Genomic DNA, 16,744 nt, shown 5'->3' with positions numbered 1-16,744 from the left:
TGAATTCCCTGATACAGCATTTGCTTTGTGAAAAGTGGGCTAGATTTCAAATCAAATAATCATGTCAGAAGGTAGGGGTGAGACTCAATGATATTGCCCAGCCTGTATGAACCACTGGTTCAATCTCCAGCATCACAAAAAAGAAAGACAAAAATCTTATTGCAGACCAGGATTATGCCAAAACTCAATGAGTACATAATGATAAAAATGTACGATACACATGATGAAATTTTTGTACAGATTAAGAAAGTGGGAATGTATGTAGGGTGGCATACAGCACTTGAAAGTAGTAACTTTTCCCTTTTAAATTTTTTTCTAGCTTGGTGAAAATTTTATGATTTTGTAATGTAGCCATAGAGTTTACTAACTTAGGCTCATGTGCTTCTCATTGTTTTACTACATTTCCAACAGGAAAAGTATTTTGACACAAAAATGAGGTAAGATATATTTAATCTACTTCATCACCAATATCATCAGTTGAGTGCAAACAAAGAAGTCAATAAGCATTGATGATTCTGAATTAAAAACTATTTCCTGGAGTCTATATTGCTTCTTTATTGGCCTAAAAAGTAGTTCTCCTTCCATAATTTTTTTACAATAATCCCTTTATTCATTTCCTATAAGTTGTTTCCACAATCATATAAAATCTTTAATAGAATCACACAAAAAATATAAAGTAGTAATAAGCACGATTGAAAATAAAAGGAAATGTATCAGGAAAATTTTATGCCAGTGGGTATGAACTTGCCCCAATCTATGTTTAAAAAGAAAGGAAGGGAGGGAAAGAGAAAGGGAGGGAGAGAGGGAGGGAGGAAGAGAGGAAGGGAGGGAGAGAGGGAGGAAGAAAAAGAAAAGAATAGTCAGGAGATAGTGTTTAGCATCTATAATCCTAGCTACTCAGCAGTTTGCGATCTGAGAATTGCACTTGGAAGCCAGCCCTGGCAGGAAAGTCCATGAGATTCTTATCTCCAATTAACTACCAAAAAAATCAAAAGTTGAGCTATGGCTAAAGTGGTAGAGAACTAGCTTTGAGCAAAATGCTCAGGAACAGCACCCAGGCCTTGAGTTCAACACACAAGAGTGACCCAAACAAACAAACGAAAGGAGGAGGGCACCGTGGCTAAAGTCTGTAATTCTAGCTTCCCAGAATATTGATATTTGAGGATCCCAGTTCAAAGCCAGCCCAGACAGGAAAATCTGTGAGACTCTTATCTCCAATTAACTACCAAAAAAAATTCCAGAAATGGAGCTGTGGCTGAAATGGTAGAGCACTAGCCTTGAGCAAAAAAGTATAGATTCTATAGAAAGCTAAGTAAAGATTCCAATAAAGGAGGGTAGATGTAAAGACAACTGATGAAGTAGAACGACATACCTAAGGCTCAGTGAGTATTGGCAGAAAGAGCCAGAGAGAAGATAGGGTTATCAAGAAAGACTAGTTGGTAAATAGGAATAAGACAAGGTGAACATACAAAACTGCCAAGGGATTTTTTTTTAACCAAGCAAAAATATAATTTCACTCTTTGGGTTTTCATGCAGATACAAGAAATGGAAAAGGAAAACCAAACAAATGTCTCTGAATTTCTCCTCCTGGGCTTCTCAAATTGGCCAGGGAAGCAGACACTCCTCTTTGCAATTTTCTTGTGTCTCTATTTAACAGGGCTGTTTGGAAACTTGCTCATCTTGCTGGCCATTGGGTCAAATCGTCACCTCCACACACCGATGTATTTCTTCCTTGCCAATCTATCCTTGGTAGACCTCTGTCTTCCTTCAGCTACAGTCCCCAAGATGCTACTGAACATTCAAACCCAGAGTCAGTCGATCTCCTATTCTGGATGCCTCACTCAGATGTATTTCTGTATGATGTTTGCCAACATGGACAATTTTCTTCTCACAGTGATGGCCTATGACCGTTATGTGGCCATCTGTCACCCTTTGCATTACTCCACCATTATGACTCAGCATCTCTGTGCCTCTTTGGTGGCTGTACCTTGGGTCATTGCCACTTTGAACCCTCTCTTACACACTCTTATGATGGCCTGTCTGCACTTCTGCTCTGACAATATCATCCACCATTTCTTTTGTGATATCAACTCTCTCCTCCTTCTCTCCTGTTCAGATACCAGCCTAAATCAGTTGATGGTTCTGGCTGTGGTGGGACTGATTTTTGTAGTTCCTTCAGTATGTATCCTGGCATCCTACAGTCGAATTGTATCTGCTGTGATGAAAATACCTTCTTTTCAAGGAAAACTCAAGGCCTTCTCCACCTGTGGGTCTCACCTTGCCTTGGTTATTCTTTTCTACGGAGCGATCACGGGGGTCTATATGAGCCCTTCATCCAACCATTCAACTGAAAGAGACTCAGCTGCATCAGTAATTTTCATGATTGTAGCCCCTGTGCTGAATCCCTTCATTTATAGCCTAAGAAACAATGAGCTGAAGGGAGCCTTAAGAAAAACTCTGGGCCAGAGAAATTTTTTTTCCCAATGATTTACCTGGACTGAAAGTAATTCAACAAAACAGAAAACCTAATGAGATCATTAGTTGAATTGTCCGTTGTAAAATGACATAATCACAGCTCTTACTCCTATTGGCATTTTACTGATGTAGATAGATATAGTTGAGTCCCAGAAAAGCCACAATAAAATATAGTGTCATCAATTAAATGTATTATGAAGACCGCTCCCACAGTCTTACATCCATATATACCACAGGGAGTGCAAAATAGAGTATTTTCTATTACTGTCCTCCTCTTAGAGTCAATAAGTATAGGTAATTATAGTGTCGTGCATGAAAAATATTAAAGAATAATGTCATTTTATGATCAGTTCAAAAGGTAACTATAATGTAATATCAAAGGAAGAAGATACTAGAGAATGTGTCAGTGGTCAAATAGAGCTGTAAGAAAAAGCACATAATTTCAGTCTTGAACATGGTTGGGATTTACATGGGACCCATGAGAATATTTAAAACTTTAGAAGAAGACAACTAGGAAAGAAGTAGCAGGATATCTATATAGAAATTTGAATAATAATCCTAATATAGAGAAGAATCCATATTAGATACTGATAAAAGAAAAGGTGGATAGTCACTTTCATCCTATTGTTTTTGTTTTGTTTTTTACCAGTCCTGGGGCTTGAACTCAAGGCCTGAGCACTGTTCCTGGCTTCTTTTTGTTCAAGGCTAGCACTCTACCACTGAGCCACAGTGCCACTTCTGGCTTTTTCTATATGTGTGGTACTGAGGAATGGAACCCAGAGCTTCATGTATGTGAGGCAAGCACTCTACCACTAGGCCATATTCCCAGCCCCCATAATGTTTTATACTTATTCATACTATATGCCTTTACTATTTCCTGTCTTCATTCTGTTGTGGATGAAAAAAAAAACAGGATTTATACTGAAATCTGTGTCTACATAGATCTTTGTGCTTACCTACAAATAATGCCTAGAATGTTTGCTACCCATTGTTTAAAAACTTGTGTAATTATTGAGTTGGTAACATGACTAGAATTACCTATAAAAGAAGCAGATTATATGAGCATTGAAAGCCCGTGTCCTTATGAATTGATTTGGAACTTGTGTTTTATTTAACTGGGTATATACTGTCACCTACAGTTCTGAAAATGTGCTTTTTCTATATATAGCATATATATCATATTTGCTTATATGACATAAAATTCTGTAAATTGCAAACAAACTGCACTCTCAACTTTTGCATTTGTTCTCCCTCTTCCTGAAACATTTTACTCCTAATGGCTCTTCAATATTTGCTCAAATGACAACTTATTTGTGAAGTCCTCCATGAACAATCTATTCATGTCACATCATTTCAATCTCACCCCAAACTGCCTATATCCTTTATTTTCTCCTTAGCACTAGCATCTACTTTGTTAATTGCCTGTGTGCATATGTGCACACACACACATTCCAGCTTCTAAAACAGGGCCTGACGTAGAAGGTGAATAATCAGTATTCATGGAAGGAAAGGAAAGAGGGTGGATACAATCAAGACAGTCTTTTTCACTTATTGTCTTAGTGATTACCAAAATACAGTACTATGTTGACAAGAACATAGGTAGACAAGAACATAGCCAACAGCTTCCAAGATTCATGATTTGGCACTAACAAAAGTCAAATGTCCTCCCTCACTTTACAATCTAGTCATTCTAATACGGACTGATATATCCTTACACATATGATATAGGTTGACCGTGATTTTTGCAATAGTATTTGAAAAAGAAAAATTGGAAACAGCATTACTGGGGGGGGGGGGGGTAGTTCTTAAATTACGGCGCATATACACAACCGAACAACAACGCAGTTGTTCTCTTTTAGCAAGATCCAGGGCATTCTTTATGTACAAGACCAGTTGGTAGGAGGGAAAACAGGCAATTTGTGTCGCAGGAACAACGCGAAGGTAACTCATACTTGTGCAATAAATCTATGGAAGAATCTGTCCAGAGAAACATTTGAATTTGTCAAAACTGGACTCGTGGAGACGTTTCTTTTTAACAAGCTCTTGCAAATGCACGATTTAGTTAAATTACTTGTTTAATAATTTAAAAAAAAAAATCTTGAGACAGGTGAGAGATTCCATTAAAGGGACAGTAATTCGGTCCTCCAGGGGGGAGCGCGGCTAGAAGCCCGGGGCTGCCACCGAGGCACCGGTTCCTAGAGCGGCCCGGAAGTGCTGCGAGGCCGCCGCTGGCGCCCATTGCACTCCTGAAGTCTAGCCTTTGTTCAGGGCTGCTGTGGGGACGCCGGCTGTGTCACCTGTGCCTCTCGACTTGCGAGGTGAGTGTTTCCCGGACTCCCCAAATGGAGAAAAAGAGGGGACAAAGCACAGCCAGAGTCAGCAGCGACACCCTCCCCACACCCTCCTGTTGTGGGCAGTGTAACGCTCCAGCACTGACCCCCTCCCTGGGCGACAGATGTACCCAAGAGAATAACTTGGGCCGATTTCCCTGGAAAGCCTGGGTCGGGAGGGGACCTGGGCATCTCGGAATCGGGAATGCTGTGGAGCCTTTTGACGAATGGAATAACTTAGTAGTTTATTCAGTAGTGTACTTAGTTGGGGCAGCTGACAAGCCACGTACCCTGCATACCTTTTGTCATTTAATCTATACCTCAGCCAAGTGAGATACATGAGGATCTGAATTCTAGTCTAGACAAGTAACTTCTACATGATACAGTTGTCCCTGTCCCACTGTTCTTTACAGCCTCACAGGAGACTGGTTTCCTGCTACTCAATTCTAGTGGCTTGGCTTCATTAAGTGTGTGTTTCTTATCACTGCAACAGATTTTGTTCTTTCTGTATGGTAACAACTTTTTATTCCTTAGGAGTGTCTTTGAGGCAAGATCCCAGAGGGAGGATTAATCTGATAAACCCAGGATGGCTGTAGCTGTGGAACCTGAAGGACAAAAAGGACGTCTTAAAGTGAATGCTGAGAACTCTCACGGGGGACAGGACTCCATGTCACAGAAGTATAGTCCTTATCGGAGGGAACTCTTCAGGCAGCACTTCAGGAAGCTTTGCTACCAAGATGCATCTGGACCCCGGGAAGTTCTTACTCAGCTCAGGGAGCTTTGCAGCCAGTGGCTGAAGCCAGAATGCCACACCAAGGAGCAGATTTTAGACCTGCTAGTGCTGGAACAATTCCTGAGCATTCTTCCTAGGGACCTGCAAGCATGGGTGCAGGTCCACCATCCAGAGAGTGGAGAGGAAGCAGTGACTGTGCTGGAGGATCTGGAAAGAGAGCTCCATGAACCAGGAATACAGGTGTGATGATGGGGTGATAGTTGGCTGGGAGTGATCAGGGTATGTGGACCAAAACAAAACAAAAGATATGTCAAAGAAATAACTGAACATATTGAAAATGTATAACCTAGAGGGAAAACATGGTTTAGGGAGAGATATGACTGTCTGTATCAAATAACTGAAATGTGGCTTTGTAAAGAGAAGAGACACTAGGGAACAGACTGGTTCTAGGCATACTAGGATCAGTAGAAAGTTATAGGAAAGCATATCTGAGGAAAATTTTTTAAAAAACTTTCCTAATGTGACTGTAAATCAATTGGATTATTCCATAAGTAGTCCAAATAAATTGGATTGTGCTGTAAGAATCTCCTTTTCCGTAAATGTATTTGTGAGGACTCGAATAGCTCTCAAGGACATTGCACAACAGCACTGTCCAAAAAAATAAATACATGGATATATATACAATAGATATACATGTATACGTATGTATATACACATACATATGTATATACATATATGTATGTGTATATACATGTATATATGCATGTATGTACTATAGTGTGTGTGCTATATTTGTAAATTTTCTAATAATACTAGAATTATTCTAATCATTTCAATGAGACATATTTTATTTACTCCAAAGTATGTAATTATGTAATCAATACTTAAAATGATATAGTTTTTAACTTTTTCAAATTTGGTACATATTTTACACTTAGATTACTCCAATTTATACCAGCTGCATTTAAATAATAAGTAATATTTATTTATGACTATGGCTACCATATTTGGTGTAGAAGAAATCTTCCTTTTCTGGGCCATATGATTTCTCAAGTACCTTCTAAATCCTAAGTCTATGATCCTATATCCCTTTAAGATCATTTGGGGAAAGAACTATATGGATTAAGCATTCTTCTAATCATTACAATATAAAATTGAATCCAAATCTGTCACAATTCTCTTGGTTTTCAGATCCCAGCCAATTCAGAAAGCAAGGACATGTTCATGGACAAACTGGTTGCCTTGGAAAAGCCATATGAGTCACTGACTAGCCAGCCTCATTCAAAGAAGACTCTACTGAAACAGAAATCTGAGAATGGTAAGGAACTAGAGTTTTGTGACTATGAGGAAGGTAAGGTTATCTTCATTTTCTGTTTCTAATAACACAGTACCAAAAGCTGTGTATGTCAAAAAGAAAAGTTTAATTTTGGCTCACAGTTTGGCTGCTCTCGGGGCAGGGAATGTGGCCTAGTGGTAGAGTGCTTGTCTAGCATACATGAAGCCCTGGGTTCAATTCCTCAATATCACATATACAGAAAAAGCTGGAAGTGGTGCTGTGGCTTGAGTAGGACTGGTGGGAAAAACATTAAAAACTACTCTCTATCCTATTGCTCTGTTACCTTTATTTGACCTCTTTCTTTACAATATTTTGACTATACACTATGATGGTACCAAATTATGATGCGGGTGTTATGAGTTCTCATTGTTTTGTAATACTTTTTTTTTGGTGGTTGTAAGGCTTGAATTCAGGGGCTGGGCACTTTTCCTGAGCTCTTTTGCTCAGGTTAGTACTCTACCACTTTGAGCCACAGCACCACATCCAGTTTTCTGGTAGTTTAAGTGGAGATAAGAGTTTCATGGATTTTTCCTGCCTGGGCTGGCTTCAAACCACAATTCTCCGATCTCAACCTCCTGAGTAGCTAACATTACAGGTGTGGGCCATCAGAACCCAGCTTGTTTTGTAATACATTTATACTATTTATATGTTCTTCCTTTTGCTTCACAAACATAGAATAAAAAGTATTTATTTACTATTTGTTACAGGTAATAAAATTAGGACTAAAGATGAAGTATCATCACATGAAGATATGACCAAAGATATGGAATTCCTTGAGGAGATAAACAACAGATTTACCAAAGATATTCCTTATCATCCTGAATCCAAAGATTCAATTGAAAATGAGGGGAGATTAGAACGGCAACAGAAGGAAAGAAGACGATATAACTGTGATGAATGTGGGAAAAGTTTCAGTCATAGCTCAGATCTCAGTAAACACAGGAGAACTCACACTGGTGAAAAGCCCTATAAATGTGATGAATGTGGGAAAGCTTTCATTCAGCGTTCACATCTCATTGGACACCATAGAGTACACACTGGTGTGAAACCCTATAAGTGTAAAGAATGTGGGAAAGAGTTCAGTGGGCGCACAGGTCTTATTCAACATCAGAGAATTCACACTGGTGAAAAACCCTATGAATGTGACGAGTGTGGGAGGCCCTTCCGTGTAAGTTCAGCTCTTATTAGACATCAGAGAATTCATATAGCAAATAAACTGTACTAAAAAGGTGAAAGTAGAGACAGGAAGTTACTTTAATGTGAGCAAGTTCCGCCGTCATTAAAAACCATATCTTAGATACTTATAGAGACTACCTTAAGGCTCTTGGCAATCACATCATAGGTATGAAATAATTAGAACCTAAGATGATGAGTATGTTAATGGAGAAGAACAACATTTCAAAGAACTGTATTGACTCTGCCAGTCTCTTATTCCCATATTTCATCTTTGGAAATCAAGCCTTTCAACCTGTACAATTTAGAAATGTATAACATTTCTATGGTGTTTACATAACAGGCAGCACTTCCTTCTAAAGTGAGTGAACAGAAGACTACAGATAAGCTGGGGACCTCTACAATCTCCAAACATAAAATCCACTTTCTCCAAGGCAAAGAATTTCACCAGAGTTTATTCCTAATTATTGCTGTCCAGCTTTATTTTTCCCTTGTTCTATTGCAAAGGTCATCTTAGTTTTGCTTTAACGTTTTTTAGTGTCCCTCAAAACTTCACTGTTGACAGACTAGAACTCTATTCTGAATTTTTTGAAGGGTAGGGGAAGTGGGCAAGTGCTTGGAGCTTGCTAGGCATGAACTCTAGTGATTCAGCCAGGCCTCAAGCCCTTTTTGCCCCTGATTTTAAGATATGGGCTTTATTTGTTTATTGATTTATTTTTGCCTTAGTTGGTCTTAGCCACCATTCTATTTATGCATCTAGAAGTAGTTGAGGTAACTGATGCATCACTACACTCAGCCTTTCCCATTGAGACCGGTCTTAGGAACTTTTTTGTCTGAGCTGGTCTGGAACTGTGAACCTCCTAATCTCAAGATTCCCAAGTAGGATTATAGCTATGAGCCACTGCATTGGCTACAATCTCTTTGCTGTTGTTGTTATTCCCCATATTGTCACTAGTTACCAACCCATTCTATCCCAAGTAGAAGATAAGAGATGTGAAATAAAAAGAAAAAATAAGTACACTGAAAAAAATTAATTAAAAATAAGTGCTTTGATTAGGTCCAGAAACATTGAACTAACTTCCTGAGTTTTACTATTGTTTGCTTGTTTGGTTGTGATGATTAGATGGCAAACCCTTAAAAATAAATTAAGACTAATATCTGTTCCTGGTGGGTGGACAAAAATGAGGGAGGAGTCAGAAATGAGGAAGGGCTAAAAACACTGGAAGTGACTACCAGCAGGAGCTGATAAAGCAAGGTCAAGACTTGAGCAACACCAAAAAAGAAAAAAGTTTTTTTAAGTGATTGGGAGGGCTGGGAATATGGCCTAGTGGTAAAGTGCTCGCCTTGTATACCTGGGTTCGATTCCTCAGCACCACATATATAGAAAAAAGCCGGAAGTGGTGCTGTAGCTCAAGTGGTAGAGTGAGCAAAAAGAAGCCAGGGACAGTGCTCAGGCCCTGAGTCCAAGCACCAGGACTGGCAACAAAAACAAAAAGTAATTGGGAAAGGTTACAGAGGAATAAAAATATAGGACCAAAACAACAATGGCACTTCTCACAACCAAATCCTGCCAATCCTATATACTCTGAAAGGTTTAAGTATATGAACAATGAGTACAAACTTGTTTCCTGAACTTTATGATCTTAACAGTATCTATTCCTGAAGCTTACATTATAAATGTAGTTTGTTTTTTAATAAGTGATGACGGGCACTGGTAATCCTAGCTACTCTGGAGGCTGAGATCTGAGGATCCCAATCTGAAGCCATCTGGGGCAGAGAAGGCTGAGAAACACTCTTACCTCCAACTAACCACTGAAAAGCTAGAAATGGAGCTGTGGTTCAAGTAGAAGAGTGCCAGGCCGGCCTTGAGCAAAAAATGCTAAGGGGCAGTGCCCAGGCCCTGAGTTCAAGCCCCATGACAGGCAAAAACATAAAAATCGAAAAGCAAGTTTTCTACGATTGAAATATATAAAGCCTGTGAACTATGTAAATACACAATGTATATTCAATTTCAACTTTTTCAACACTGTATAGTGTAAAGTGTACAATTCCTAGGTGCCATAGGGCATTGCAGAACTATAAAATGATTAGCAGGAATTCCTTAAATTTTCCGTCAATAATGGAGACTTGGATAGAAGGCTAGGGCGTTACCCTTTGCCTGCCGGCCCCTGCCTGACACCGGCCTGGGGCGCGAAGAGCGTCCTATTCCTCCGGGGGGGTTCGAGGCCCCAAACAGCCGCACTGCCCGGCCCCCTGGAGTGCCCGAAAGCCGTGCGGTGCCAGCGTCCCTTCCACCGGCCAACCATAGAGCTCTCAGACCTCCTGGATTCCTAGAGAGCTTCCGGAAGTGCCTTTGGGGCAAAATGCGTGCTGGCCGGTGCTGTACCTCCGTGGGTTTGGAACTTAGTGGCTGGGGGGCCCCGGGCCCGAGTGCCGACTTGCGCGCGGTCCTCCCAGCCCCGCTCTCCCTCGGGCTCGGTCCGCCCTCTGCAGACGGCCTTTCCTGCAGACGGCCCCTGGGACCCGCGGTGAGTACGACTGGACTCCGGGCTGGAGGAAGGGGTCGCTTTGTGGCCGGATCAGGCCGCGGCGGCGGACAGACCCGAGGGGTCCGGAGGAAAGGGGCCCGCGGCGGGGTCCGCTCCCCGGACGTCTCCGCGGTCACGCCGAGGGCCCGCCCTGCATGCCGTCGCAGGCGGAGTCTGGGTCCCTAAACTTTTTACGAGGGGATCCTTTATGGGATTCGCTTTCTCCATAGCCAATCGTTTTCTGGTGTGTATTTTGTAGTCGATCTTATTTGTCGTGTCGGGGAACTGCCCTCACGATGCCTTTTGTCCAACTCTTCCCGTGGTCTGAAGTAAGTGTGTATGTGTGTGTGTGTGTTTAGAAGCTTTTGCATTTCGACCTCAGTATAATCCCTATTTGTTTTTAAAGATACATTTTGCCTTTGAATCACAGTTATCCACGAACACACACACACACACACGCACACCTCTTTTTTTCTTTATTGTTGTTAAAGTTATTCTTCTCTTTTTAGTGTATTCGGAAAATGGCAGTGTTGACCGGATACTTGTGCGAAAGAAACACTTTCAAAGTTTCAGGATAAAGGGGAATTCCATTTCAGAGTACTAACAAATTCGATTTCAGGACACTAGGGAATACTTTGCTTTTTATCACTTATTAAATCTAGCTGAAAAAGATACCTGGGAAGTATTTGGGAGAGGCCCCCACCGAGTAATTTTTTGTCAGGCGCTTTTAAGACCAGCACCCCATCTCTCAAAATTTATCTACCCTTTGGTTAGTTTACCGGGAGTATATGTATGTAAATACACACATCCTAAGTTGCTATTGAAAATGTAAAATGTGATGGATGAACGATTCAACTAGTGCAACTGGAGATAGCTACAAAACATAATATTTGCTTCATCTACTGTTTCTTCATTTTTAAGGTCTGGATAATGTTTTCTTTTTTTCCCCCCAAACATTTCTCAGACTTAGACTGATAGTTTCTTCCTTATACATCTGTTGAAAAACTTCTGCCATTGAAGTTGACTTATTTTGGGATCCAGAAGAAGCATTAAAATTATCTCTTTTAAGTTTATAAATCAATAAGCATGACTTATTCTTTTTTTTTTTTTTTTGCCAGTCCTGGGGCTTGAACCCAGGGCCTGAGCACTGTCCCTGGCTTCTTTTTGCTCAAGGCCAGCACTCTACCACTTAAACCACAGCACCACTTCTGGCCTTTTCAATGTATGTGGTGCTGAGGAATCTAACCCAGGGCTTCATGAATAAGAGGCAAGCACTCTACCACTATGCTACATTCCCAGCCCCGCATGACTTATTCTTGAAGGAGAATATGTAACAATCAGTCTTTACACACAGATGCTTACCAACTAAATACAAATATGTACACACAAAATTATTGAAGAGGAAAATATACAGTTTTAGACTTATTCTCAAAAATTTTCTGATGTGGGAAGGAAGAGACTAAAAAATGTAATATTAGCCACTGAAAACAATGAAAGGACTAGGGATGGTAGTATACTGTTATACTCATAGAACTTAGGAGGTTGAGGCAAGAGAACCACCAGTTTGAGGCCATCCTGTCCCATATAGACACATGGCTAAGCAGAAAAATAAATCCAAGCTGAAGAAAACACAACTGTTAGATACTTTGGTATGAAATACAAACAAACAAGACAATTAAGTAATTTCCATCAATGTCACTATTGAGAGATTTCAATACCACATCAATAATCTAAAGTTCTTGAAGAGTATACATTTCATATTGAAGTATTTGATAACTGCGGTTGGCAAAGATTGATTGTAAGATGATCAATTTTTCAGTAGTTAGAAAGGAACCTTAATTTTGGGAAATTTTATAAGAAAACATAGTAAGACTATAACTATATAGAAGCACATTCTCAAGTACCCCACCACAGAATCTTAGCATCTTGCTCAAATTCACTCTTCCCCCCCAAGACTCATTATTTTATCAAACTGCATGAATTGGACCTCTGGTTTAAATAGCTATATTCAACTTTATCTCTTGTTCCTTAGTTCTTCCAACTTTTGCTCTATGAACTGTTAACAACCTTCACGAAAATTTTCAAATAACCTCACTTTTCTCTACATCTTCTTTAAATAGGGATTTTTTTTATAAACCTTCTTAACATTTTTTTTTTTTTTTTTTTTTTTTTTTTGCCAGTCCTGGGCCTTGGGACTCAGGGCCTGAGCACTGTCCCTGGCTTCCTTTTGCTCAAGGCTAGCACTCTGCCACTTGAGCCACAGCGCCACTTCTGGCCATTTTCTATATATGTGGTGCTGGGGAATCGAACCCAGGGCTTCATGTATACAAGACAAGCACTCTTGCCACTAGGCCATATTCCCAGCCCCCTTCCTAACATTTTTAAGTGGGTGTCAAATGTATGAATTCTTCTACAATTAAGTGTAAAACTTTGTATCTTTGGGCATTTTTCTGAGACGGAATCAGTTTCATTAGGTTGAAGGGTCTATAAACAAACCCTCTTCGAAAAAAGTAATACCCAAAAGATAAAGAGTACTTTTTTAAAGACTCATTTCAGGAACTGTACATTATCAGCTTTGTTTGTTTGTTTTTTTCTGTGAAGAGGGACCTAGATAAAAATATCAGATTTGTGTTCTTTGAAAGACACTGTTGAATGAAAGGAAAGCAATATTTGTAAACCATACATCTCATGGAGAACTTTTACCAAAAATACATAAGGAATTCTCAAAAACTTAAGAGGGTGGAAAACTCAAAGCTAGGAATGGTGGCACACATACCTATAATCCCAGCATTTGAGAGGCTGAGGTAGGATTGCCAGTTTGAGGCTAGTCTGGAGTCCATAGTAAAGCAGTATCTCAAACAACAAAATGACAAACAAGAAAACAGCAAATACAACATTAAAAAGCTATTTAACATAGTAAAGAAATATAAATTAAGCCCATGAGATACTACTACTATACGCTTGTAAAATCCAAACAGTATAGCAACTCACATTTTTCTCTGTGAAATGCAAAATATTAGAGCCACTTTGAAAGACAGTTTGAAAGTTTCTTAAAATTATACATGCTCTTGATAAACTAACAATTTTGCTTCTATGTTTTACCCAAATAGAAGTAACTATGTTTACACAAAAACTCATGTGCACATATTTGTAATTGTCAGAAACAAAACAACTCAAATTATCCGAATTGGTTGGGAATGAATAAACATACATTTATGCAAGGAGCAACCTACTTATACATACAGCATTGATTAATACCAGGTGTAATGTGCTAAATGAAAGATGCTGGAGTCCAGAGACTGCAATATAGAACGTTCTGGAAGAGGTGTTTGCATTGTAAGTGTTTACATGGAATCCAGGTTCTTTTTTTTTTTTCGCCAGTCCTAAGGACTGGACTCAGGGCCTGGGCACTGTCCCTGGCTTCTTTTTGCTCAAGGCAGCACTCTACCACTTGAGCCACAGCACCACTTCTGGCTTTTTCTATATATGTGGTGCTGAGGAATCGAACCCAGGGCTTCATGTATGCAAGGCAAGCACACTACCACTAAGCCATATTCCAAGCCTGGAATCCAGGTTCTTTGGAGATCCATTACTCCAATAAGGTCCAAAGTAGAAGTTAGACAGGATAGGAGAAAAGATGGGGAGCACATATAGGATGTTGAATGTTAAGGCAGAGAAGAAGAAAGTACAAATTGTGTGGAATTTAGTCTCATCTGTAGGAAAGGAAGTAGATTTAAAGCAGAGGCATATAGAAGCAGTGGCATAACAGATGCTATAAGGTATTAAATGAGCAGAACTGAATTTAACCACAGAATTTCAGCTGAACCTAGTCTCCATGAAATGCTTACTCCTCTACATCCCTAGTCAGAAATAGTCAGAAACTAGTTAGGGGTTACTTGTGGGTGGACCTGGCATGGTTGGAATGACAGATTAAAGGAGTGACCAGCTATTTCTGGAACCGTGAAGCAGATCATTTAAGTAGCTGAGACAAACTCCATGTCATGGTCGGATGGGGAGCTTGTTATGATATCTTAGTAAGTTACTCTGACTTTTTACTTGCTTTAACACTTTGTCATTTTTTTTTCTTCTGGAAAGTACCTTTGAGGCCTTCAGAAGGTTCTTACAAAGGTAGTGGAAAGGAGCTACCTGAGCTCTTCTACCCCTAAATGGCTACAGAATCAAGAAAGCCTTCAGCCCCATCTCCACCAGACCAAGCTCCTGAGGAGGATCTTGTCATCATCAAGGTAGAAGAAGACCATGGTTGGGACCAGGAATGTGGCCTGCATGAAAGTAACCCTCCTGGCCAAGAACTATTTCGCCAACGCTTCAGACGGTTGTGTTACCAAGAGACACTAGGACCCCGAGAAGCTCTGATTCAACTCCGGGCACTTTGCCATCAGTGGCTTAGGCCAGACTTGAACACCAAGGAGCAGATCCTGGAGCTACTGGTGCTTGAGCAATTCCTGACCATTCTACCTGAGGAGCTGCAGGCTCTAGTTAAAGAACATCAGTTAGAGAATGGAGAGGAAGTGGTGACCCTATTGGAAGATTTGGAAAGGCAGATCGATATACTGGGGCGGCCTGTAAGTAGGACTACGCATGCTGGGACTGTGGGAGTCTTGGACTCTGAGTAGTGGGATGTAAGCATTGGTTTCTTTTGGGTAAGTGTAAAAATAGTTATGTGGTTTATCCAATATTTATAGAATTATTTACGGATATAGTTCATTTTTATCCTCAAAAAACATCTCAACAACTGTATTACTGTTCTTGTTCACTTATAGGAACATATAGAACTCGGATTTTTACAGGAGTACCTAAATAATTAAAGGTGAATAGGAATCAGAACTCGAGCTTCCTACTTGCCTTATCTAAAGTTGTTTTGCTACTGTATGGCACTACTTATAAGTTTCTATTTGTCATTCTTTCTCCTCTCCTAGCTTAGTGGCACAAAATGTATAGATTCCATGTAGCAGGGAGGTCATAGATAGGAAATTTTTCCTGTGGCACTGTGTAGAAACAGTGCTTTTCTGAGCTGCTTGACTTGTTTGCAGTCCTTATGCCCCTAAGAAATAAATGAGATTTTGCTGCTTACTTCCCTAAACATGAATCCCTGTTGATGGTCTGTTGGCCATTAGGTTTGTTCACTTCATTTCCCAGCAGGATTCCTTATAATCCAGCTGTCCCGTTATTTTTTCCTAGGTCCCAGCTCGTGCACATGGCCATAGGGTACTTTGGGAGGAGATATTGCCTTCAGAATCTTCACCAAGTACTCATCTCCAACCTGTGGCAACCCAGCGTAAATCTCCAGTGCCCCAAAAGCCTCAAGAAAGTGGTGAGAAGCCAAATTTCATTGTTAAGGATGGGAAAAGTCAAAAGGAAAGAAACATCTGTGGTACCTGATCAGTGTTTAGGCTTCAAACATAGGCTGTTAGTCCTACTAGTAAACTTGAAAAAAAATTAGACAATTCTGGAGTCACACATTTATATTACCCTTATGTGTTTACAAAATAGACATTTTTGAGCTTTTGCTGGTATCATACCACTTTGTGAATATTTCAGTGTGTATTTCCTTAAACAAAGGTATATATCTTAAATAGCCACAATAAAATGAACACAATTAAATGAAATAAGGATCTAATACTAGTCTAACCCTCCATCCATATTTTGCCAGTTATCCCAGTAATATTCTTTTGCCTAGCCTAAGATCACAGTGTCTAATTAGTTATCTCTTCAGTTACCTTAATCAGCATAGTTCCTCAGTCTTTCTTTCCCCTTGAAAAATCTGAACTTTGTTTTAAGAATTACAAGTGATTGTGTAAGATGACTGCATTGAGGCTTGCTTGATACTACTTCATATTTAGATTCAGGTTGTATATCTATGTCAGGAAAACACTAGCAATATGTCCTGTTAAGATACCATTTTGATGACTTAGCATTCTAAGCATTGCTCAGTTGATCACTGCAAAGTTCCTAAGTAACATGGAGAAATATCTAAAGTTGGCAAATACCCTAGCCCTCATTAAACTTTTGTTGCTAAAACACTCGTTTCAAGGTAACTAGCCAGCTTCTATGATTTTATAACTGTGGTTTCTTCCACAGTGATTTGTTGTTTTTTGGTTTTTTGTTTGTTTGTTTGTTTGTTTTTGGGTTTTTTGGCCAGTCCTGGGCC

General features: G+C 39.9%; 3 protein-coding genes across 6 annotated transcripts in view; all 3 read left to right on the top strand.

The window, feature by feature from the left end:
* The first annotated feature begins 1,518 nt into the window (after window positions 1–1,518).
* Window positions 1,519–2,487, top strand: LOC125352919 (putative olfactory receptor 1F12P). Its single transcript, XM_048348314.1, has one exon. It carries the CDS (start codon window positions 1,531–1,533, stop codon window positions 2,485–2,487), a length of 957 nt encoding a protein of 318 aa, XP_048204271.1. The 5' UTR covers window positions 1,519–1,530.
* Window positions 2,488–4,673: 2,186 nt separating this feature from the next.
* On the top strand, window positions 4,674–8,109 carry Zscan16 (zinc finger and SCAN domain containing 16). Its single transcript, XM_048348261.1, has 4 exons — window positions 4,674–4,793; window positions 5,340–5,778; window positions 6,730–6,856; window positions 7,582–8,109. Exons 2-4 carry the CDS (start codon window positions 5,392–5,394, stop codon window positions 8,097–8,099), a joined length of 1,032 nt encoding a protein of 343 aa, XP_048204218.1. The 5' UTR covers window positions 4,674–4,793; window positions 5,340–5,391; the 3' UTR covers window positions 8,100–8,109.
* A 2,309-nt stretch (window positions 8,110–10,418) lies between these two features.
* Zkscan8 (zinc finger with KRAB and SCAN domains 8) overlaps window positions 10,419–16,744 on the top strand; it is a 64,631-nt gene continuing 58,305 nt past the window's right edge. For 3 of the 4 annotated variants that reach the window (XR_007211213.1, XR_007211212.1, XM_048348242.1), the window contains exons 1-3: window positions 10,419–10,575; window positions 14,671–15,158; window positions 15,775–15,907. Coding sequence is in view for 2 of the 4 variants with exons in the window: in XM_048348242.1 (XP_048204199.1) it covers window positions 14,742–15,158; window positions 15,775–15,907 (550 nt within the window). In the remaining 2 variants the exon portion in view is untranslated. Of the gene's footprint in view, window positions 10,576–14,298; window positions 15,159–15,774; window positions 15,908–16,744 lie in introns of those variants that run through there. The other variant, XM_048348243.1, reaches the window with a different exon arrangement.

The sequence above is a fragment of the Perognathus longimembris genome, chromosome 6 (assembly GCF_023159225.1).
Source record: "Perognathus longimembris pacificus isolate PPM17 chromosome 6, ASM2315922v1, whole genome shotgun sequence".
In the NCBI taxonomy this organism is placed as follows: domain Eukaryota; kingdom Metazoa; phylum Chordata; class Mammalia; order Rodentia; family Heteromyidae; genus Perognathus; species Perognathus longimembris.
This window is presented reverse-complemented; position numbering and strand designations above follow the sequence as displayed.

Excerpts from the sequence above, each read along its gene's own strand:
- LOC125352919 (XM_048348314.1), top strand. The coding sequence starts at position 1,531 with ATGCAGATACAAGAAATGGAAAAGGAAAACCAAACAAATGTCTCTGAA.
- Zscan16 (XM_048348261.1), top strand. The coding sequence starts at position 5,392 with ATGGCTGTAGCTGTGGAACCTGAAGGACAAAAAGGACGTCTTAAAGTG. Across the intron at positions 5,779-6,729 it reads TCCATGAACCAGGAATACAG|ATCCCAGCCAATTCAGAAAG; the intron begins GTGTGATGATGG and ends CTTGGTTTTCAG. Across the intron at positions 6,857-7,581 it reads GAAACAGAAATCTGAGAATG|GTAATAAAATTAGGACTAAA; the intron begins GTAAGGAACTAG and ends TATTTGTTACAG.